Below are 25,000 nucleotides of genomic sequence, written 5' to 3' on the forward strand. Positions count from 1 at the left end.
ATACACACACATACATACATACTGTACATGTATATACTGTACATGTTGTATATACTGTACTACATGGTGTATATACTGTACATATTGCATATACTGTACATGTTCTATATATATATATACACACACCACACACACACACACTGTACATATTGTATATAATGTACTACATGGTGTATATACTGTACATGTTCCATATATTGTACGTTTTATATATATACTGTACATGTTGTATATAATGTACTACATGGTGTATATACTGTACATGTTTTATATATATACTAGAAGAACCCCGCTACAATGTAGCAGTTTGGTTATCCACCCGTCTAAATCTCCCTCCTCTTCATCCCGCCAGCTAACCGCCTTCCCCCTGCCCCTAAACCCCCCCCCACTCCAACTCCCTCCCCCCAAATGCTCAGAATCATCTGAAATGCAGAGAAAAGTGGTTTTTAGCCATTTTCAGAAAATGCATATTTTGCATAAGTATGCATAATTATTGTAATTATATTTTAATTTTCTGCTATTTTTCTGGTCCTCTCTGGAACAATACCTACCACTTCCAAAAAAAAATTAGGATCATAAGTGCACTTTTGCAAAAATGTATTTATTTTGCATAATGCCAAAACATTTCTAAGTCCCAGAAAAAAAGATTTTATATTGGAGAAAAAAAAAAAATCAAAAGATGCTCAGAATCACCTGAAATGCCGAGAAAAGTGGTTTTTAGCCATTTTTAGAAAAATGCATATTTTGCATAATTATGCATAATTTTAATTTTCTGGGATTTTCCCCTTACTCTCTGAGACAATACCTACCACCTCCAAAAAGAATTAGGATCATAAGTGCTTTAGTTTTCGGTCCCGCTATCTACACTAACTAACACACACACACACACACACACACATTCCGAAAAAAAAAATATATATATATATATTAGTACATGTTGCATATACTGTACTGTACATGTTGTATGTACTGTACATGTATATACTGTACATGCTGTTGCTCTCTCTGAGGTTTCTTCCTAGTGTTTCTCCCTGTTAAAGGGGTTTATTTTAGGGAGGTGTTCCTCTTCCCATGAGAGGGTCTAAGGACAGGATGTTGTGTTGCTGTTAAGCCCACTGAGGCACATTTGTAATATTGGGCTATACAAATAAAATTCATTTGATTTGATTTGTATACACTGTAGTGTACCACTTGTTGTATATACTGTACATGTTGTGCACGTTACAATATTGCACTGCATGTACTGTACATGTATATACTGTACAGTACAGTCATTTAGCCGACGCTTTTATCCAAAGCGACTTACAATAAGTGCACCATTTAACGTAGGAGACCAGGAGAACTACTAGTCATCAGAGGTCCTAAGTGCATCTTCTCTCGAAGCAAGCATCTAAGAGCAAAGCCAGTGCTCAAGTAAAAGCACAAGAACGAGACTTGTTTTGTTTTGCAAATGAGTGAATACAATAATGGCTAAGAACAAGTAACAGGGTAGTAGATCTTGAAGTAGTAGTAGTAGTAGTTCTTAGTCGTGCTAAGAACAAGTAACAGGGTAGTAGATCTTGAAGTAGTAGTAGTAGTTCTTAGTCGTGCTAAGAACAAGTAACAGGGTAGTAGATCTACATGTTGTGTATATGGTACTGTACATGTACATGTTGCATCTACTGTAGGTACGTATACTGGTACACTCCGTCATGTCCATCTACCTCAGGCATGTGTGGGTCAGTAAGCTGCTAACATGTCTTTCAGCATCTCTGCTATATTCTCTGCACCACTGCACCTCTTATTTCCCCTGTGTAAAAACCGACTCAGGAGTGCTCCTTTATCCTGCCCCAACGGTTCTATCTGAAGGTTGTTGTGTTGTAGTGTTGTTATTCTATGTTAAGTACACCGAGAGAGCCACGAAACCAGAGTCACATGCCATGTACGTACAAACCTACATGGCCAACAACCATGATTCTGAAACCAAACATCTTCTACTACTAGTTTGCCAAACCAAATGTGCGGATCATAAATCAGATGTCCATACCGGATCGGTCGAGGCCCGCGTTACCAATGACCACCACCGGTACTGTTAACCAGCAGGGTGTCGGTGGAAACTATGCTACTGTTGGGTGAAGCAGAAGGAGAGGGGGAAGGCATGTCCAGAGGCAGCTAGAGAGGAGGAAGGGTAGGAGTGTGGAGGTGAGAGTTGGAACTTTGAATGTTGGCACTATGACTGGTAAAGGGAGAGAGCTGGCTGATATGATGGAAAGAAGAAAGGTAGGTATACTGTGTGTGCAAGAGACCAGGTGGAAGGGGAGTAAGGCCAGGAGCATCGGAGGTGGGTTCAAACTCTTCTACCATGGTGCGAATGGGAGGAGAAGGGGGTAGGGGTCATTCTGAAGGAAGAGTATGTCAAGAGTGCTGGAGGTGAAGAGAGTGTCAGACAGAGTGATGAGCATGAAGCTGGAAATTGAAGGTGTGATGATGAAGGTTATCAGCGCATATAGTATATGTATGTAGCAGAGTGACGTTGTTACGCTAGATAGACGACATACAGAAATTTCAGTATGCGCGCTGCACATGATGCGATTTATTCAAGCAAGCAACCAAATACCAATCAAATGATATAAAAGATAATAAACAATAAAGAACATAAGGACGGATGTAGCAGAGTGATGTTGTTATGCCAGATTGTGGACCGAGTCTTTCATTTGATATGCATTAGAAGAATGACTGGTCTCTTATTGTGAAAGGTGACAAAGCGGAAGTTCTGGCGCAAAGGACGATACCAATTGGTTTTGTTTATATGGGTGACGTCCTGGTTTCCTATCAACTTCTTACAACGCACTAGTACATATCTAACGGTCAAAGTCCATTTCAGAACCCAGTCTCATTTACCATCGACGGTAACGGTAATAACCGTTAACTAGTTTGGGTTTTGTGTTGCAATTCTCAACTATTCTGTTCATTTACGTGGATTTAAAGTGTAGAAAATGTGACGGTAACTGCACATGTCGTTCTAGTGTGGGAGTGCACTGTTAGGATGTCCACTAGAGGGTGCTGTTGCCCACTGATGTACTGAAAATAGCGTTGTTGGTGAATCAATCGCAGGCTGTGGGCACTGTATGCGGAAGGAGACCTGTATATTCACTGCTGTGTACTGTTTTCATGCAGGCTCCTGAAGGCCATAAATACGTCCTCATCTACCTGGTCGTCGTGACGTCATCAGTCACACCACCACACTCCCCAACGCAGAGAACCACGCTACACGTATGCCCCGCAAGCTGGGTGTGAGATGGAAGAGAAGAAGAATTCTGGATGGATGGGATGAAGTACTGGAGGGTGTACCCAAGGAGGAGAGCGTGGTGATTGGAGCAGACTTCAATGGGAACGTTGGTGAAGAAGAAGAAGACTTTTTCAAAAATACACGTTCTCTCAATTAAGAATGACATGTCAGAAACGTAATTTTCCAGATAAATGGCTCCGATAGAGAATACAATATGTGGTGGTCACATCAATCAAGCAATCAATTTGCATTTCTATAGCGCTTTTCTAGCTGCAACAGCCACTCAAAGCGCTTTTAATTATGACAATGGAAAGAGTCAAGGTTTTTCGGTCCTTTATGATATAAACAGGTCAAATCCAGCAGTAATACCCCCAACTCCTGTCATGCCATTTATTTGAACAAAACTGCAAATAACTGGTTGTGTACCTGGTAGGATGGCTCTGGAGTACACCCTGGGCTTGTTATTCATGGCAGCACAGTAAATGAGGAAGTAGACGGTGCTGGCAAGGAAAATTCCCGAACATTGTGCATAGACGTAGTCCAGATCTGTGCAGAAAAACACACCACCATCTGACGTTAACACCATAGCAATGCGTCTTTACAGGATGACAAGACTTGCCATAGTGGTACAGTTGGTGTGGACAGTGGTTTGTAAGACAGGCGAGTACAGTAGATCTCTATGCCCAAGCTATGAGCAGAGGTTGCAAGACTGGAAATAGAGACAAATCCTGACGTTGTACAGGCAATGACTACTGCTGGGCCTTTTGCAGCTTTAGACATATTGTCCCCCAGTTTGGCTCAGAACAGTAAAAACTACTGGGAATTAAAATGAGTTTTATAAGATGGTCTGGTTGCAATTACATCTAAACTTTCTCTTAGAAGCATATTCTCACAATTCTGCCAGGTCAAATTAGTGCATAAGAATGTTGTCTTAAAATGCAAAGTAATAATTGAAAACGTGATAACAAAGTGTGTTGGTGCAGGCTCAGCCATCCAGGTTTAGAACCACAGAAAAGTTCAGTCAGTGGATCTGGACAAGTTTTAGTGGGAGAAACGTTTCATGTCTCATCCAAGTGACTGTCCTCTGTTGCCATCTTACAACACTGCGATTCCCCGGTCCTCTGAGTAACCCCAAGTAACGGTCCCAGGACTGTGCAGGGAACCTGTGCTAGACTGCTGGTTGCGGTCGTTTGTAAGGGTGGAGATACCTGCAGTCAGCTGAGATGGAGGAAGTCACTGGGATGAAGATGCTGCAATGCTCCTCCCACTAAACCTCGTGTCCAGACGAACTGGTTCTACTTTTCTGGATAATAAAGTGTAACTCAATGTTTACTTTTTTTTAAGATTATGAATTTAAGTGATTTCACCAGTATACCCGTCAACGGTCTCCAGTGAGCAACTTCGGGTCAAGGGTAGAATGACAGAACAGCGGCAGCCTGGGGATTGGTTTCAACCCAATCACAGCTGGAGCAGATAGACACAACCAACATGTTCTCCTTCCCAACTCCCCAAGTACACAAGTGCTCAGTGGCCTTACACTTCAGACTAGGATGCTCAAGCTCCCCCTTTAGCTTCAGTTTTGCACATGCAGGGCAGTTCAACAGATATCAGTGGTGTAGTCAACCAGTCCAAAAAGCATAAAAATCAAGCCAGTCGCCAGAATCAAATGTTGGCATTTTACATTTCTGCAAACCACGTGTACGTTAACGTCTTCACATGTTTTTTTGGGAAAACTTTATTTTCTGATTTGAAAATTATTGGAACAAGTACACAGGATACACAAACAACCAAAAAACAAAACATAGAAATCCCCCCCGCCCCCCCACACCCACGGCTCAAGAAGGGGGAGAAAAAACAACAACAACAAAAAAAAAAACGGACTATGCAGGGGACTTCCTATTCCAACCCCACATAATGACTATGTTTTTGAAGACAATTTAACAGTGCACACACACACACACACACACACACACCTGTGTAAATGCTGTAGTTACAACCAGGTAAAAAGTACATTCCATGAAAGGGGAAACCTTCAATAAAGTCCACGAAAGGAGTCCAGGTCAAAGCCAAGTCTTTGCGGGTTTTCCATATCTTATACTAGTAGAAAGGACGGCACCTCCCTTAACCACTGCAGAAATGATGGAGGGTTATTCGACTTCCAGTTACAAAGAACAAGTCTGCAAGCAAGCAATGAAGCACACACTGGAGCATGTGCCTGCAAGGTGGGGCCCTTGCAGTTAGGGGGCGGTGTGCCGAAGGTGGCTGTGTGAAAATCAGGGGTTATGGTCCGTTTACAGATCCGCGAGAAAGAAGACAGTAAATATACCATGTCCTCAGTACCTGCTGAGGGAGGGGCATGCCCAGAACATGTGCCCCACCGAGGGAGGCTGGACTACGGCTGCACCCCGGACAGCCAGGGTCTGTGGTGGCAAAGAGTCTGGCCAGCTTGTCCCCCGAGTAGGGACGACGGGGAAGTAAGCCGTGTCAGACACACAAGGAAGAAGTGGGTATAGGAGTTAAGCTGTCCCGCCACGCCTCTTCAGAAAGCTCCACACCCAAATCTGTGTGTAGGTAATACGTAGAGACCCGTCTCGTCCCAAAGGGACCCAGCTCCAGAATAACGTCTAACCGCCCCCTGGTGGCACATAGGGAGATGAGAGAAAGACTTTGTTGGCAAGACTACGGCTTTGAAGGTATCTAAAAAAAGGGATGGGGGTACGTCATGCTTTAATCCCAAATGCCCCCTAAGCTGTCACCATATCCTAAGTGAAGCTTTAGCCAGCGGGTTTGTTGTTGGCAGGTTAGCACCATGTGGTGGGGGGACAGGTGGGTATCGGTAGGGGACTGGATACGAGCTCCATGGGAGCCCAGTCTGCACCCTGTTGAGTCTCATGTGTAAAGGTTTTACAATGTTGGCACCCAGTAAAGTTAGGCAAGCCTCACCCCCCGTCTCCTGAGGGACCTCCAAGTAGATCGTCTTCGTCCTGGCTTTGAATTGTTCCAGATGAAATGGACCCTTCTAGTTGTTGAGAAGTTGTCTTGGGCATGAATAAAGGAATCATTTGAAAAAGATAGAGAACTCTGGATAAGACGGCCATTTTACCTATATTAATGTGGGAACTTGCTAGCGTTGACCGCCTTTTAAAGTCTTGTTTTGTTCGTCCTATTAGTGTTTTAAAGTTATGGTCATATAACCTCCCCATTGTATGGGTGACTTTGATTCCTAAATATGTAAATACATCATGTTCAAGTTTGAATGGAAAGCTAGAGGAGCCTCTACCAGTGTGTGTAATCAGAAAAAGCAAGCTCATTGAATAGTTTATCTTATAACCCGACAGGCGACCAAAGTTATCCAGGGCAAGTAATAGTCTTGCTATGGAGTCTATTGGGTTGGAGATACAGACACACACACACACACACACACACACACACACACACACATATATAAAAAATGTGAAAAAATGGTTAATGTGCAAACTACCCTGTTAATGTGCACATTACCCACCAGAACAGGTTATCTGCACATGAACTGGGTAGTCTGCACACTACCCGCTTGGATGGTTAATGTGGATGGAACAAACCTGCAACTCATCTTGTGTGTGTGTGTGTGTGTGTGTGTGTGTGTGTGTGTGTGTGTGTGTGTGCGTGCACGGGGATGCGCGTGCACGTGGGTGCTTTAGGCTACTTGCACAGCAGCGAGTCTAGTCTACATGGACAATGTGTTTGCTCCCTCCCATGTTCTGGGTTAGATTCGGATATGATGGATGAAATATGTAGGCTACTAGTAGGATATTAGCCAGGCGAGGGAGGGGATCGGGCACATTTTGGTCTTTTTTGGTGGTTGTGTAAAAGTGCATCTGAAAGGTGTCGCCTGTTCATTCATGTGTCTTGCCTGATTGGCAGACAGGAACGGCATGTGGACATATGTTGTCGCTGCTTTTGCTCCTACATACTGGGCTTATAAAACGGATGTGGTTCTGTTTTCATATCATCTAGTCTTAGTATTTCCCCCGCCAGTACCCCTCTTCCATAAAGTGTTATTTACCAGTCTGTCCACGGGGTGGTGCCATTTGGGATTGGTTGAATGACGCATGTCTCCAGTGAGAGTAGGCTATAGCAGCCTGATGGGAGATGGCCGAGACTGATATTTCTTTTCACCCTTGTCAAATGTGTAGGCTACTCATTCATATCAGGGGTCAGATAGAGAGCGAGGAGGAGGAGGAGGCCTCATGTGTGTGTTCTTTGATGCTAATAGCCTCGTTATACAAGTGGGGGAAACGATCTAAAGACAGAATGATATCGCCAACGTCTGTTCTTTCATTTACCACAACTTGTGATTCCAAATATCCTAAAAAGATGAGTTGCAGGTTCTTTCCATCCACATTAACCGCCCAACCGGGTGGTGTTTATGTTTCCTTCTCTCATGTGCTGTGTATGACACTATTTGGCCTCTAACGTAGGCTTTAAGAAGCTCTCAAACAGTGCTTAGTGGCATGCCCAGAGTGCTGTGGACTTCCATAAGAATATCCGTCTGCTGGGAGAGAGGGAGTCCCTAGACCGTAATACAAGATCAAATCGGCAGCTGCGTCAGGATGTAGGGCAGTCTAGGAAGACTATATCCCGCTGTACAGGACTATGATCAGAAATAACAATGCCATTATATTGGCTCACCCTAACCACAGGAAGGACCCTACTCTTCAGGAGAGAAAAAAAATCAGTCCGAGAGTAAGAATGATGCACTGGGGAAAAGGAGTATTGTTTAGTAGTTGGCTTGTTTCTTCTCCAGGGATTGAAGAGTAGGATTCCACGAATGAATGGATAACAGCACATGCCTTCGAGAGTTTACTATTAGGTCTTGGGTTTGAATCTTGATATTTCTGAACCAAAAATACATTTCACGTGAACATTTCCCCTTATAACCAATGCTGGAAGAGCCTACACTCACATCACGACTGTCAAGTTTGTCTGTGAAAAGAAAAAAAAATGGCTGACATTCCTTTTATTCTCAGTGGAATATGCAATATCTTAAGAGTTTTGGCATTAAAAAGCATTTTGATAACGGTTTTAGTGAGAAATGTGCATTTTACTTTCATAATCTTCATTCAGCGAGTGTACATGGTCTTTAGTTAGTATGAAGATTCTTTCATGTCTCACCATAAAATTGGTGGAATGCAACGTTTCCGATATTGAACACAACCCCAAAACGCGTTGCTACATTACTTGCCAATTTTAAAAACAAATCAAACAAAATAACGTTCATTTCATGTATTGGGCCTCTAAAGGGCTCAGCCTTGGTAAAGGCCTGGTTTCAGAGAGTCCTTTGGCAGCCCAATACTTGAAAGGAAAGTACGTTTGTTTGATGGTTGTCTATCCATCCATCCATTATCCAAACCGCTTATCCTTACTCAGGGTCGTGGGATGCTGGAGCCTATCCCAGCAGTCACTGGGTGGCAGGCGGGGAGACACCCTGGACAGGCCACCAGGCCATCACATACACACACCTAGGAACAATTTAGTAATTTGATGTTTTAAAATAAGTTGCCTTTATATATTATAATCCTAACATCAGGCAAAGGGACTGTTGATGGGAACTAGCCTATTAGCTAGCTCGGGTACATTTACATTTGTTTTGAATGTTGATTAATGTACGTTGTCCCTTCCCAAATAAATGTTTAAACTAAACAAACCATGCAGGGTATCACATGGAGAGCCAGCATTGCTTGGGTTAGGGTTAGATGAAAAGGAAGATGTGGTGTTTCATCAGGAAGAGAAGCTTCAAATTGGCCAAACTTACTAGTTTGGTTGTAAGTTAGTCAAAAATTATTACCTTAAATGATGTTTGTCACTATTTCTACCAAAAAAAAACAAACTATAAAGATCTTTCATTTCATGTGTAGGGCCTCCAAAGGGCTCTGTGAAAGTAAGCCCGGGACAAGACTGTCCATGAAATGTGAAAATTAAAACTCAGGACTAAACCAAATACATCGTTGGAAAGGTCTAGACATGTAGAGTAACATTATGTCAGTCTGACGATTGTAAATGGCTTGTGCTTCGAGATATTGACCTCTGAACCTTGACCTCAGTGCATGTTGGTAGGCTTGTCTTTCAGCAGCAGAAGGGGCTGCAGACTTGGGACCACCTGTTAGAGAGTGCTTGACTTCAGCTATGTGACTATACCCCTGTGGCTGTAGTCACATAGCTGTTAGAGAGCTCTTGACTTGCAGTGCTGTCAAATATGGTCAAAATTAATTTTAACCCATTTAACTATTAGATATTTAAAATCTGATCACACAAATGTGTTTCCCATCCCTTTAAACCTCTCAGTTTACTCTCAATTCTGTACAACTTCCAATTCTAAGAAATACACTAATAGTGTTAATTACCACAGTTCCCTTGAGCCGTGCCATGCAGCTTGATACAATTCAGCACCACAGTTGTAGTCCTTACGGTTTGCAATGTAAAACATATCTACAGATTATATCAAATGTCTGCTGCAGCTGAAACATAATTTACACTGCATTTAAGTGGTTTATTTAGATAATTAAAAAAAAAACATACAAACGATTTATTTAGGATATTTTCTTAAGTAATGTAGAAACGTATTTTGGGGTTGTGTTCAATGTCAGAAATATTGCATTCCAACAATTTTTTGGCAAGACCTGAAAGAATCTTAATGGCTAACAAACTAAAGACCATATACATACACTGAATGAAGATCATGAAAATAAAATGCACATTTTCACTAAAAATGTTATCAAAACATTATAGTAGCTAGGTTTTTTTTATTTATTTTGACTTAAGAATGTACTGATCTTTTGTCTTTTATCTAGGCCTATGTCTTTTTTCACATAATGACAGACGGAGTACCCCCCTTCATTTCACTGCATGTTTTACTTTGTATTTCTGTGCATGTGACAAATAAAGTACTTGAACAATGTTAAAACTATCTCAAAACATTGCCTTTTCCACAGAATGAAAAGGAATGTCAGCCTTTTTCTTTGTCTGTTCTTCGCAGACAAACTCGACAGTCATGAGACATGGGCGCAGGCTCCTCCAACATGGGCTACCAGTTCATATGTTGATATGAAACATATTCTTGTTTCAGAATGTTGAGATTTCAAGGGTATGTGGTTTGCAAAACCTAAAATGCCACCACTTTATTTTGGCAACTGGGTTGGGATTTTTTTTGTTTTTCAACTAGAACACTACACCATTGACCTGAATTGAACAGCCCTGCATGTGCAACACTGACAGTGAAGGGGAACCTCCAGCAACAGTTTGAAGCCAAACAGCACTGATCTGGCTGCCTGCCGTATTTCACGAGTTGGGAATGAGAACACGTTGACAGTATGACATTAGGCCTGATGGCAACATGTAAACCCAACGTCAAAAGGTTACGGTTGTTATCGTCATTTAACACAGCAGCTGTGTGTGTGTAGGAAATGATCAGAAGGATGTAAAGCGAAGCAGATGTGAAGAGTGTGAATAGCCAGAATGACCGCTTTAGCTGGTAAGCACTATGAATTGTCCACATGTCTATGAAATGTACTATCCAAATAACCTTGCCTGGTTTTAGCCTTTACTACACAGTGCACAAAAGCAAAGTCTTTCCTACACAGAGCAAAGAAGCAGGGTCTTCATTACACAGAAACAGGGTCTTTCATACACAGAGCACAGAAACAGGGTCTTTAGTACACAGAGCACAGAAGAGGGTTCTTTCCTACACAGAGCACAGAAGCAGGGTCTTTCCTACACAGAAGCAGGGTCTTTCCTACACAGAACACAGAGGCAGGGTCTTTCCTACACAGAGCAGAGAAGCAGGGTCTTTCGTACACAGAGCACAGAAGCAGGGTCTTTCCTACACAGAGCACAGAGGCAGGGTCTTTCCTACACAGAGCACAGAGGCAGGGTCTTTCCTACACCGAGCACAGAAGCAGGGTCTTTCCTACACAGAACACAGAAGCAGGGTCTTTCCTACACAGAGCACAGAAGCAGGGCCTTTCCTACACAGAGCACAGAAGCAGGGTCTTTCCTACACAGAGCACAGAAGCAGGGTCTTTCCTACACAGAGCACAGAAGCAGGGTCTTTCCTACACAGAGCACAGAAGCAGGGTTCTTTCCTACACAGAGCACAGAAGCAGGGTCTTTAGTACACAGAAGCAGGGTCTTTCCTACACAGAACACAGAAGCAGGGTCTTTCCTACACAGAACACAGAAGCAGGGTCTTTCCTACACAGAACACAGAAGCAGGGTCTTTCCTACACAGAAGCAGGGTCTTTAGTACACAGAGCACAGAAGCAGGGTTCTTCCTACACAGAGCACAGAAGCAGGGTCTTTCCTACAGTGCACAGAAGCAGGGTCTTTCGTACACAGAGCACAGAGGCAGGGTCTTTCCTACACAGAGCACAGAGGCAGGGTCTTTCCTACACAGAGCACAGAAGCAGGGTTTTTCCTACACAGAGCACAGAAGCAGGGTTTTTCCTACACAGAGCACAGAAGCAGGGTTTTTCCTACACAGAGCACAGACTTTCCTACACAGAACACAGAAGCAGGGTCTTTCCTACACAGAACACAGAAGCAGGGTCTTTCCTACACGGAGCACAGAAGCAGGAACTTTCCTGCACAGAGGCAGGGTCTTTCCTACACAGAGTACAGAAACAGGATCTTTACTACACAGTGCACAGAAGCAGGGTCTTTCCTGCACAGAAGCAGGGTCTTTACTACACAGTGCACAGAGGCAGGGTCTTTCCTACACCGAGCACAGAGGCAGGGTCTTTAGTACACAGAGCACAGAAGCAGGGTCTTTCCTACACAGAGCACAGAAGCAGGGTCTTTCCTACACAGAGCACAGAAGCAGGGTGTTTCCTACACAGAGCTCAGAAGCAGGGTCTTTCCTACACAGAGCTCAGAAGCAGGGTCTTTCCTACACAGAACACAGAAGCAGGGTCTTTCCTACACAGAGCACAGAAACAGGGTCTTTCCTACACAGAGCACAGAAACAGGGTCTTTCCTACACAGAAGCAGGGTCTTTCCTACACAGAACACAGAAGCAGGGTCTTTCCTACACAGAGCACAGAAGCAGGGTCTTTCCTACACAGAAGCAGGGTCTTTCTTACACAGAGCACAGAAACAGGGTCCTTCCTACACCGAGCACAGAAGCAGGGTCTTTCCTACACGGAGCACAGAAGCAGGGTCTTTAGTACACAGAGCACAGAAGCAGGGTCTTTCCTACACAGAGCACAGAAGCAGGGTTCTTCCTACACAGAGCACAGAAGCAGGGTCTTTCCTACAGTGCACAGAAGCAGGGTCTTTCGTACACAGAGCACAGAGGCAGGGTCTTTCGTACACAGAGCACAGAGGCAGGGTCTTTAGTACACAGAAGCAGGGTCTTTCCTACACAGAGCACAGACTTTCCTACACAGAACACAGAAGCAGGGCCTTTCCTACACAGAGCACAGAAACAGGGTCTTTCCTACACAGAGCACAGAAACAGGGTCTTTCCTACACAGAGCACAGAAGCAGGGTCTTTCCTACACGGAACACAGAAGCAGGGTCTTTCCTACACGGAACACAGAAGCAGGGTCTTTCCTACACGGAACACAGAAGCAGGGTCTTTCCTACACGGAACACAGAAGCAGGGTCTTTCCTACACGGAGCACAGAAGCAGGAACTTTCCTGCACAGAAACAGCGTCTTTCCTACACAGGGCACAGAAGCAGGGTCTTTACTGCACAGAAGCAGGGTCTTTCCTACACAGAGCACAGAGGCAGGGTCTTTCCTACACAGAGCACAGAAGCAGGGTCTTTCCTACACAGAGCACAGAAGCAGGGTCTTTCCTACACAGAGCACAGAAGCAGGGTCTTTCCTACACAGAGCACAGAAGCAGGGTCTTTCCTACACAGAGCACAGAAGCAGGGTCTTTCCTACACAGAACAGGGTTCTTTCCTACACAGAGCACAGAAGCAGGGTCTTTCCTACACAGAACACAGAAACAGGGTCTTTCCTACACCGAGCACAGAAGCAGGGTCTTTCCTACACCGAGCACAGAAGCAGGGTCTTTCCTACACAGAGCACAGAAGCAGGGTCTTTCCTACACAGAGCACAGAAGCAGGGTCTTTCCTACACAGAGCACAGAAGCAGGGTCTTTCCTACACAGAAGCAGGGTCTTTAGTACACAGAGCACAGAAGCAGGGTCTTTCCTACACAGAAGCAGGGTCTTTCCTGCACAGAAGCAGGGTCTTTCCTGCACAGAAGCAGGGTTCTTCCTACACATAGCACAGAAGCAGGGTTCTTTCCTACACAGAGCACAGAAGCAGGGTCTTTCCTACACAGAGCACAGAAGCAGGGTCTTTCCTACACAGTGCACAGAAGCAGGGTCTTTCCTACACAGAGCACAGAAGCAGGGTCTTTCCTACACAGAGCACAGAAGCAGGAACTTTCCTGCACAGAAACAGGGTCTTTACTACACAGAGTACAGAAACAGGATCTTTACTACACAGTGCACAGAAGCAGGGTCTTTCCTGCACAGAAGCAGGGTCTTTACTACACAGAGCACAGAAGCAGGGTCTTTCCTACACAGAGCACAGAAGCAGGGTCTTTCCTACACAGAGCACAGAAGCAGGGTCTTTCCTACACAGAGCACAGAAGCAGGGTCTTTAGTACACAGAGCACAGAAGCAGGGTCTTTAGTACACAGTGCACAGAGGCAGGGTCTTTAGTACACAGTGCACAGAGGCAGGGTCTTTAGTACACGGTGCACAGAGGCAGGGTCTTTAGTACACGGTGCACAGAAGCAGGGTCTTTACGAAAGATCACCATGACTCAAGACAACAACTTAGTTTTGTATAGCACATTTCAAGGAACCAAAGGATGATTTACACTACATAATGTACCAGTGTATGCCCACGGATGTGTGGACTCGCTAGCCCTTGGCTAATGGGTTGGACCCTTTAGTTGACCGGTTAGCGTAGTTGCCCGTGTGGGGAACTCAGGTTTGATTTCTACCTGCTACCTGAATTCCCGCTACATTGGTTGCAGCGGTGAGATGCACATGAGCTCAGAGGTGTGAGGGGGAGCTGGTATGCAGAAGTGCGGGGACGTGCAAATGTAAAGGGAATTCAGGGGGCAAGCAGGAATCGAACTCAAGTTCCCTGCACTATGGGGGACTGTGCTAACCAGGCAACCAAAGGGTCCAACCCGTTAGCCAAGGGCTAGCGAGTCTACACATCCGTGGTCGTACACCGTTACACTACTCCCCTCCTTCAGGAAGCGCGTCCCCAACTGAATTCCTGCTACAATAGGAAAAAAAGAAAACCGTTCCTTTTTTTTGAGGGGTATCGTTATATTTTCTATACAAAACTAAAGGGGAAAAAAAACCCAGTTCTTTCACCCTGATCAATGTTGCACCTTTGCCTAACTGCTGATAACTGGCTCTGAACCGCTCTTCCTTATGAAAAAAATAAACCCATTTTCCACAGTATTACACTCTCCATGGCAGATGGCTCTCCATTTCACTTCTGTGATACATTTTTGGCAATAATTAGTGTTGAAAGTCAAATAGCTCAACCAATAACTACTTGTTTTAAAAAGATACACAATCGATCTTTGTCTCTTTACTGTGAGCATGAAAAATGCTTATTTTCTCTGCACCAAAGTCAAAGCTAGAAATATCTAACAAAGCACATCCATGTTATTTGACTTTGTTTTAAACCATAACATTTGAAAATAAACCCAGGTTGAGCATTTAATCATTCATTTGTAAGCCACCATTAAGACCATCATCATCATCATCCATGAAGCCGAGCGTTTGTTTTACCGTAAAGACTGGCTCCGTGGAACATGCTGTCCCGGGAGGAGGAATGGCTCTTTATGTAGAGGATGGGCGTGAAGGAGGAGCCGTACAGCAGGCCGGAGACCACAGCCAGCAGGCAGCCTCTGATGGATAGACAGACAGAGACAGGAGGTGGTCTGGGTACTGCATGATGTTTATGGGATGAACATCAGCTCTACCCATGTCGAGTAGGTTTGGGGAAAAAAGTGACAACTCACATTTTAAGTGTGCATGAAAAAGATGATTTAAGTACTTAAGCATGCTCTCTGAAGTATTACTCTCCTAGAGCTTTCTTCTTTACAACCATATCTGTCAGCAGGTTTGTCATAAAAAAAAAAGCTCTACAAAGAATTCACTAAGCAGAAATAAAATACAAAATATAGAAACGAACTAACATTATGAGGATATGCAAGAAGGAATACTACAATAAAAAGTTAGAGACCAATAAAACAACACCTAAGGTATATGGAAGGTGTTGAATAGTGTTATTAGAAACAGATCTAGAAGGCCAAGCTGTCCTCAGTACTTTACAGATGGTGATAAGACTATAAACAACACGGAAGACGTGGTCGACGGCTTCAACACATTCTTTGTAAATGTGTGGCAGGAAAAACCAATGACACACAAACAATCACAGAGGGGAATGACGGTGATGACGGGGACAGAAACCCAAGTTCCATGTTTCTTAGAGTGGGGGAAGAGAAGGACATCGTGGACAAATGAGAGAACAAGAAATCTACTGACTGGAATGATGTTGATATGACAAAAGTTAGAAAGTAATCGAATGTATTGCTACACCACTGACCCATGCAAGATATCAGAAATATTGAAATGTGCTCTATTTGCTGATGACACGAATATCTTTTGTTTTGGTGAGAATGTACAGCAGCTTTTGGAGGTGACCACAATAGAAATGCAAAAATTAAAACGGTGGTTTGACAAAAACAAATTATCCTTAAATCTGGACAAAACAAACTTTATGTTGTTTGGAAATCAAATGATGAACACCAAAGTAAAATTAATGAAACAACGTCCAACTAGACAGAGTATATGAAAATAAATGTCTAGGTGTGATACTAGACCACAACACCTGCTGGAAACCTCACACAACATGTGTGCGAGCAAAGCTGCAAGGAGCAAATCAGGTCACATTCTGGATCATAAAACATTGCACACTCTGTATTGTTCGGTTACTTTACCATATCTGATCTACTGTGTGGAGGTATGGGGTAACACCTACACAACCAACCTACAACCATTATGTATACTACACAAAAGAGCCATAAGGATAGTTAACAACGTAGGATATTGTGAACACACCACCAAGCTATTTTTAGTGAAGTGTGTTGAAGTTCAGGGATCTAGTAGACTTTAACACAGCACAAATAATGTTTAAGGCAAGAAACAATCTACTACCCAGTAATACACAAAAATAGTGTCAGATAGGGAAGGGGAATATAATTTGAGAGGGAAATTAAACTTTAAAAAACTGATGTGCTGGTACAACTTTGAAGAGCATGGGCATTTCAGTCTGTGGGGTAAAATTGTGGAACAGTGTGAGCATGGAGCTCAAACACAGTACAAACTATGCAGTTCAAGAAGAAGTACAAAGGTCTGACTATCAAGCGATAGATGGAGATCAATGTATTGATAAATGATTAAACATTTTAATAAATCCCAACTCAGTTTAGGTTGCGAGTACGTGTGTCTCTCTCCATGAGTTCTGCTCACATAAAGCGTCTGGTCTTCGGCCCAATGACGTCGATCCAGAACTCAGAGGAGACTGGTCCAAAGCCACTGGCGTGTCCTCTCTGGGGACAGAGTAGATCCAAATAATGGGGTCATTTGTCTTTAAAAAAATAAACGTTAGCCAACAGTATACCAAGTAGTCTGATCTAGTGGCTGAGACTTCTAAAGAGTAGACCTAAGTGTCCTAACTTGGCCAAACCCAGAGACGATGCTGGACCCCAGGATGAAAACACAAAGATCTGATTGAATACTCACCCTATCAATAAGTAATGGGGTGGATTCTAAGCAGGGATGAGTCTCCACATCAGTTTTCACAAAGAAAAATATCATCCCACTAGAAGAAAAAAAAAGTAAATAAAAACTGTCAAAGTAGCGAACAGACTAAACTCAGTTGCAGACTAGGGAACAGCGAGCGGCTCCGGCAGTGGCAGACTGGGTTTCAGAAGCTTGCACTACAACATGGAGGAGGCTTGATGTTTTACCTGAGCAAACACAAGCCGGCTCCACAGTAGTTCAGTAGTGGCTTGGAGACTTCCTGTGCTGTAATCCCAAACCAGCCAAACCTGTGAAGAAACTTTGTTCCTGTTCATTTGTCTTGTAAACACGGTAATTTTTTTTGTTTTAGATTATATTTCTGGACAACTAAACGACATTCATGAAGCCAAGCATGGCATACATTATCCAAGTAGCAGAGCAACCTATCAGAAAACCAATTCAAATCTTCTAAAGCGGGACATGAAGGAATAGGAATGGAGAAGGTCTCACTTGGAGGTCGCCCAGCCCATCAGCAGACTGCTGGACCCCCAGATCAGGACGCCCAGGCCCAGGCCGATGGCTTTCACTATGGGAACTACTGCTATATTGCCTGGAAACAGAGGTATTGATTTCCATTGATTCAACACCCCACAAAAACATCCAGTTCTTAATCCAATCCATGTGGTTTACAACACATTTTACCTTCCAGAAAGGAGCAGAATGTTTCTCTCCTTTAAAAGAGTTAGATTTCAAAATGCGGAACATTTCATTTAACCGAGTTCAACTCTGTAGATTCATCCTTTAACCAAGGATTATATATCATCTCCTTTCAACACATTGTTTTACCAAGCAATGTGTTTGTGGTAAAAAGATTATTTCAATTTGGACAGAACAGGAAAGACCCATCCGGGGCGTGAAGACACTGAGCACAAAATAAGGCTGTAACACATTTAGATTTCCAGGAGCTGCCAACTGCTGGTGGCTTTGTCTTATTCAAGACTGTTGAACCTTTAAGATTAACTTCTTTTCAGAAGAGTCACTTCGACAAGTTACTTTCTTGTGTTTTCTGTTGGAGAACTAACTTGATGACGCTTAAAGAAGAACAAGTTGATGAGGAATGAGAGGAAATAAACAGGTATAGAACCGTACCTGTAGCCCAGATAACTCCTCCTAGCATTGCAAACGGGTGGAATTTGGGGGAATGGAGCAGCAGGTCCCCCACCTTGGACACCAACACTATGGCTGCACAGTTCACCCACTGGAAGAACATCCCTGGAGAAAAGAGATGGACCACTTCTCATCCAGTTGTCCATCCCAAACCAATTCAGCCGTTTCTAATCAGCCAACACCCACAGCTTGTACCGAGTTAACCTTCAAACACTGACACTTACTTGGAGAGAACTACCGACCAGGACACACTGTGCCAGATGTGAACCACAGCTGTTGTCTTTGCGGGAACCGAGCAATAGGGATCATTGTGTTACCTGTGTGACTGGACGTCGGTAAAGTGTTGACTGTATATGGTCAGTGGAGCAGCTACCGTTACATATTCACATCATATCCTGACTGGAGGCTGAACCCTGACATGGAAAAGAGAGGGTCGGGCTCCAGTTAGGTATCTGGTGCGACTCATCTAGTCCACCCCACCCCCCCACCCCCCCCATGGTAGCGGACAGCTGACTGCAAGACTAGACGAGTTAGTGGGAAGCCAGGCTCACATGTGAGGAGTAAAGAGCTTGTAACTGAAGGAGACTCTCCCACCCACGGGGCACGTAGTCCTCTGCGGACTCGGACTCCCCATCCCAGAGCCCCTCGGGACCACGCGGGAGGAGCGCGGGGCCCCTCCCGCGTGGCCCTGCTGAAGACTTACCGTCCCCCATCTCGATCCTCTTCACGGGAACAAAGTTGCTGCCATATAAAAGCACAGCAACGACGTTCGCAGCAAAGCCGTAGGCCAAGTCCGTCATGTTGGTGGAGTTGAGGAGGGGGGGCAGCTCCGTTCCTCCGAGCGCGGCTCTTTTCTGGGCATCTGAAAAGCACCAGCAGGCTTTAACATGCGCTCATGGCACACAACGCCAACTAAACACGTGTAACGACCCATTTTCAACTCTGTTACACACGGAACAAACAAGACACGGGAATAACGCCACACTCCACGGTAACTACGGCATTCAAAACTCGCTTATTCTAAAAACAGGAAACGCAAACCAGCTGCGGGGTTTCAGAGAAGCTCGTTCACCTTCCCCGGCATCGTGGGTGGTCTGGTGGCAGCTGGTCATCAGCAGCAGCAGCGCGGCGGCGCAGGAAACACCGAGCGGCCAGTTTGTGGGGAACATGCTACAACGGCTCGTTGCTCTGGGGGGGGGGGGGGCAGCCGAGGCGTTGGTCCTGGACGCTGGAGCCGAGGCGGTGGTCCTGCACGCTGGAGCCGAGGCGGTGGTCCTGCACGCTGGAGCCGAGGCGGTGGTCCTGGACGCTGGAGCCGAGGCGGTGGTCCTGCACGCTGGAGCCGAGGCGTTGGTCCTGCACGCTGGAGCCGAGGCGTTGGTCCTGGACGCTGGAGCCGAGGCGTTGGTCCTGGACGCTGGAGCCGAGGCGTTGGTCCTGCACGCTGGAGCCGAGGCGTTGGTCTGCACGCTGACTTGGTCGTGCACGTGTGTGCGTGTGTATGTATAGACCGGCTGCGGCTCCAGGTGTTAGTAATTACGTCATCAGCCCGTTCATGTGGAATAACCTGCCATCAGACCATCAGTCTGTTGGGTCCTTAAATCCAAATTTAAAACTCATCTTTTTGTCTTAGCCTCCAGCTAGTTGTCTTTCAGTTGAGTGCTTCACAACCTGTCCTGCATGGCGGGTTGGTTTCTGTCTCAAAGAATTTACCAACCACTGTTCTGCCCACCACATTACAGAATATCGATTACAGATTATAGATTATTGACTATTGTGTTGTGTATGAGCCACACCAGTCGTGGCTGTAATTGCCGCAGCAAGCACGGCAGTTTTACGACAGTCTGCCGGAAAGTAGTGTCACGACCACTTTTTTTTCTCCTTTTGTTTTATTCTGCAATTACAAAACATACAAAATACATTTATACCCAAAGATACATACATAAACAGATACAATTAAAACACGTGCCGGAGGGAGGGAATGCCTGTCATAAAGATGCCACGAATACCAACTCAGTAGTATGAGAGCACAGATGAGTACTACACGTGTACTCTGTCACGCTGCTACATGACCTAATAGTATCCACACAATGTTCAAGTTCCTTTTTGAATGCGGCGAAGAAGGTTTAGAATTTCTAAATTTACATTTATGAATATGAAATTTGGCAAATAGAAATATAAGATTTACATTAATAATAAGAAAAAAGTCAGCTTTCTCCTTCTTAAAATCAAAGAAGCCAAGAAGTACATTTGCAAAGGTAAAGGACAGATCGGCATAATGTGTATTTGAATAAAACAACGGACGTCAGACCGAAACTTTTTAGTAAGTGTACAATACCAAAATAGATGCAGAGCAGTTTCAGGCACAGTAACACAAAATGAGCAACCAATATCGATCTCCTTTTTAAGCCTTTTAAGATATAATTTAGCAGGGTAGGACCTATGAATCAGTTTAAACCTGATTTCTCTCACTTTATTAGTTAACAGGTATTTCAGAGGTTAAGTCCAAACTCGAATTCAAATTGAAATGGCTTTATTGGCATGACGTAACACTGTACATATTACCAAACACTTTCCCAAGGAACGTTCTCCACAAATTTGTCCCAAAAGAATTTTACATAAGATATTGATACTATATATCTTTGGAATAAGCTCTAATACATATATATTTCTACTTTTATGATCATTTGAAAAACACAGTTTACCGATTACAGATTCGTCCAGCTCTGTAGAGGGAACAACAGAAACACTTAATTTTGAGCCTCTTATCAGCACCAGAGCACCAGAAGGAATGGCATCAAAAACAACTGCATACTCCTGTGGAGGTACTGGTATTTGAAATTTGGATAAAAATTCAGGGTAATTCAGCTAGTGACCTTCTGAGTTGAGCAGTTGACCCACCAGTCTAATATCATTGTTAAACCAGTTTTCATAGAATAACGAGCGATTTTTATAAACTGTATTGCTGTTGTTCCATATAAAGTATATATGAGGAGAGAAGTTGTGTTTATATAGGAGAGACCAAGCCAACAGAGATTGATTATGGAAGTTTGATCATTTTATGGGTATTTTGAGAATATCACAATTGCACTGTAGAACAATTTTCTGGCCACCTATTTTAGAAAAAATATGATTGGGGATGAAATTCCATTAGGAAGCGGAGTTTTCATGAACTGTCTTATCCAATTAATCTTAAATGTTGAAAATGAAAATAAACGTCATAATAATCATGATAATAATATTCATGACGATAATAAACTATTTATAATGCTCATGATGATAATAAACTGTTAATAATACTGATGATAATAAACTCTTCATAATACTCATGATAATAATACTCACGGTGATAATAAATTGTTAATAATACTCATGATGACAATAAACTCTTTATAATACTCATGATGATGATAAATTCTTCATAATACTCAAGATAATAATACTCAAGATGATAATAAACTATTAATAATACTGATGATAATAAACTCTTCATAATACTCACGATGATATAAAAAAACGTTATTTGTATCTCGTTTGTCAAACTATGAAATGCAATTCAAATGACTTCAGTAGACTGAGTAAAAACAGGATAAAGTCACTGTAACATGGGCCAGTGGCTCATTCCAGCAGTTTAACTTCAAATTAACGCATCGTTCGGAAGGGCACCAGTCTCCCATCCTCTCTCACCAACGTTCTGTCTTAACGAGTTGTTCTTTATCCATACACAACGTCCCTCTGCAGCTAAAGCACGTGTTCAAGCAGACTTTATCCTCTGCACTTCTTCTCTAGACGGCAGGTGACCAGTGAAGACAGCTAGAAGGTTGTTTGGTGCTCCTCTGCTCTTCCTGCAGCAGCGCAGTGTTGCAGAGCCTCCAGCATCATTAAGGAAGTTCTCCCGACCTGCTCCCCTGCACTCTCCCAACCTGCTCCCCTGTCTTCTCCCAACCTGCTCCCCTACCTTCTCCCGACCTGCTCCCCTGCCTTCTCCCGACCTGCTCCCCTGTCTTCTCCCGACCTGCTCCCCTGTCTTCTCCCGACCTGCTCCCCTGCCTTCTCCCGACCTGCTCCCCTGCCTTCTCCCAACCTGCTCCCCTGTCTTCTCCCAACCTGCTCCCCTGTCTTCTCCCAACCTGCTCCCCTGCCTTCTCCCAACCTGCTCCCCTGTCTTCTCCCAACCTGCTCCCCTGTCTTCTCCCAACCTGCTCCCCTGCCTTCTCCCGACCTGCTCCCCTGCCTTCTCCCGACCTGCTCCCCTGTCTTCTCCCAACCTGCTCCCCTACCTTCTCCCGACCTGCTCCCCTGCCTTCTCCCGACCTGCTCCCCTGCACTCTCCCAACCTGCTCCCCTGTCTTCTCCCGACCTGCTCCCCTGTCTTCTCCCGACCTGCTCCCCTGCCTTCTCCCAACCTGCTCCCCTGTCTTCTCCCGACCTGCTCCCCTGCCTTCTCCCAACCTGCTCCCCTGCACTCTCACAACCTGCTCCCCTGTCTTCTCCCGACCTGCTCCCCTACCTTCTCCGAAACTGCTCCCCCGCCTGCTTCCCAACCTACTCCCATGCCTTCGCACAAACTGCTCCCCTGCCTTCTCACAACCTGCTCCCCTGCACTCTCACAACCTGCTCCCCTGCACTCTCACAACCTGCTCCCCTGCCTTCTCCCGACCTGCTCCCCTGCACTCTCACAACCTGCTCCCCTGCCTTCTCCCGACCTGCTCCCCTGCCTTCTCCCGACCTGCTCCCCTGCACTCTCACAACCTGCTCCCCTGCACTCTCACAACCTGCTCCCCTGCCTTCTCCCAACCTGCTCCCCTGCACTCTCACAACCTGCTCCCCTGCACTCTCACAACCTGCTCCCCTGTCTTCTCCCGACCTGCTCCCCTGCACTCTCACAACCTGCTCCCCTGCCTTCTCCCGACCTGCTCCCCTGCACTCTCACAACCTGCTCCCCTGCCTTCTCCCAACCTGCTCCCCTGCACTCTCACAACCTGCTCCCCTGCCTTCTCCCGACCTGCTCCCCTGCCTTCTCCCGACCTGCTCCCCTGCACTCTCACAACCTGCTCCCCTGCCTTCTCCCGACCTGCTCCCCTGCCTTCTCCCGACCTGCTCCCCTGCACTCTCACAACCTGCTCCCCTGCACTCTCACAACCTGCTCCCCTGCCTTCTCCCGACCTGCTCCCCTGCACTCTCACAACCTGCTCCCCTGCCTTCTCCCGACCTGCTCCCCTGCACTCTCACAACCTGCTCCCCTGCCTTCTCCCAACCTGCTCCCCTGCACTCTCACAACCTGCTCCCCTGTCTTCTCCTAACCTGCTCCCCTGTCTTCTCCCGACCTGCTCCCCTACCTTCTCCCAAACTGCTCCCCCGCCTGCTTCCCAACCTACTCCCATGCCTTCGCACAAACTGCTCCCCTGCCTTCTCACGACCTGCTCCCCTGCACTCTGTCAACCTGCTCCCCTGCCTTCTCCCAACCTGCTCCCCTGTCTTCTCCCGACCTGCTCCCCTACCTTCTCCCGACCTGCTCCCCTGTCTTCTCCCAAACTGCTCCCCTGTCTTCTCCCAACCTGCTCCCCTGTCTTCTCCCGACCTGCTCCCCTGTATTCTCCCGACCTGCTCCCCTGCACTCTCACAACCTGCTCCCCTGTCTTCTCCCGACCTGCTCCCCTACCTTCTCCCGACCTGCTCCCCTGTCTTCTCCCAACCTGCTCCCCTGCCTTCTCCCGACCTGCTCCCCTGCACTCTCACAACCTGCTCCCCTGCCTTCTCCCAACCTGCTCCCCTGCACTCTCACAACCTGCTCCCCTGCCTTCTCCCAACCTGCTCCCCTGCACTCTCACAACCTGCTCCCCTGCCTTCTCCCAACCTGCTCCCCTGTCTTCTCCCGACCTGCTCCCCTACCTTCTCCGAAACTGCTCCCCCGCCTGCTTCCCAACCTACTCCCATGCCTTCGCACAAACTGCTCCCCTGCCTTCTCACGACCTGCTCCCCTGCACTCTCACAACCTGCTCCCCTGCCTTCTCCCAACCTGCTCCCCTGCCTTCTCCCGACCTGCTCCCCTGCCTTCTCCCGACCTGCTCCCCTGCACTCTCACAACCTGCTCCCCTGCCTTCTCCCGACCTGCTCCCCTGCACTCTCACAACCTGCTCCCCTGCCTTCTCCCAACCTGCCCCCTGCACTCTCACAACCTGCTCCCCTGTCTTCTCCTAACCTGCTCCCCTGTCTTCTCCCAACCTGCTCCCCTACCTTCCCCCAAACTGCTCCCCCGCCTGCTTCCCAACCTACTCCCATGCCTTCGCACAAACTGCTCCCCTGCCTTCTCACGACCTGCTCCCCTGCACTCTGTCAACCTGCTCCCCTGCCTTCTCCCAACCTGCTCCCCTGTCTTCTCCCGACCTGCTCCCCTACCTTCTCCCGACCTGCTCCCCTGTCTTCTCCCAACCTGCTCCCCTGTCTTCTCCCGACCTGCTCCCCTGTCTTCTCCCGACCTGCTCCCCTGCACTCTCACAACCTGCTCCCCTGTCTTCTCCCGACCTGCTCCCCTACCTTCTCCCGACCTGCTCCCCTGTCTTCTCCCAACCTGCTCCCCTGCCTTCTCCCGACCTGCTCCCCTGCACTCTCACAACCTGCTCCCCTGTCTTCTCCCGACCTGCTCCCCTACCTTCTCCGAAACTGCTCCCCCGCCTGCTTCCCAACCTACTCCCATGCCTTCGCACAAACTGCTCCCCTGCCTTCTCACGAC

General features: G+C 46.0%; 1 protein-coding gene across 2 annotated transcripts in view; it reads right to left on the minus strand.

Annotated features, from left to right (window-relative positions):
* LOC130124727 (transmembrane protein 144-like) overlaps window positions 1–19,302 on the minus strand; it is a 47,771-nt gene extending 28,469 nt beyond the window's left edge. Inside the window, exons 1-8 of one of the 2 annotated variants that reach the window (XM_056294060.1) lie at window positions 18,971–19,302; window positions 18,250–18,372; window positions 17,611–17,710; window positions 17,328–17,408; window positions 17,101–17,179; window positions 16,828–16,907; window positions 15,082–15,200; window positions 3,695–3,814 (exon numbers count right to left, since the gene is read on the minus strand). In XM_056294060.1, coding sequence (XP_056150035.1) covers window positions 3,695–3,814; window positions 15,082–15,200; window positions 16,828–16,907; window positions 17,101–17,179; window positions 17,328–17,408; window positions 17,611–17,710; window positions 18,250–18,372; window positions 18,971–19,067 — 799 coding nt within the window. In that variant the 5' untranslated portion in view covers window positions 19,068–19,302. Of the gene's footprint in view, window positions 1–3,694; window positions 3,815–15,081; window positions 15,201–16,827; window positions 16,908–17,078; window positions 17,180–17,327; window positions 17,409–17,610; window positions 17,711–18,249; window positions 18,373–18,970 lie in introns of both variants that reach the window. The other variant, XM_056294067.1, reaches the window with a different exon arrangement.
* Window positions 19,303–25,000: the final 5,698 nt, after the last annotated feature.

The sequence above is a fragment of the Lampris incognitus genome, chromosome 1 (assembly GCF_029633865.1).
Source record: "Lampris incognitus isolate fLamInc1 chromosome 1, fLamInc1.hap2, whole genome shotgun sequence".
NCBI lineage: Eukaryota > Metazoa > Chordata > Actinopteri > Lampriformes > Lampridae > Lampris > Lampris incognitus.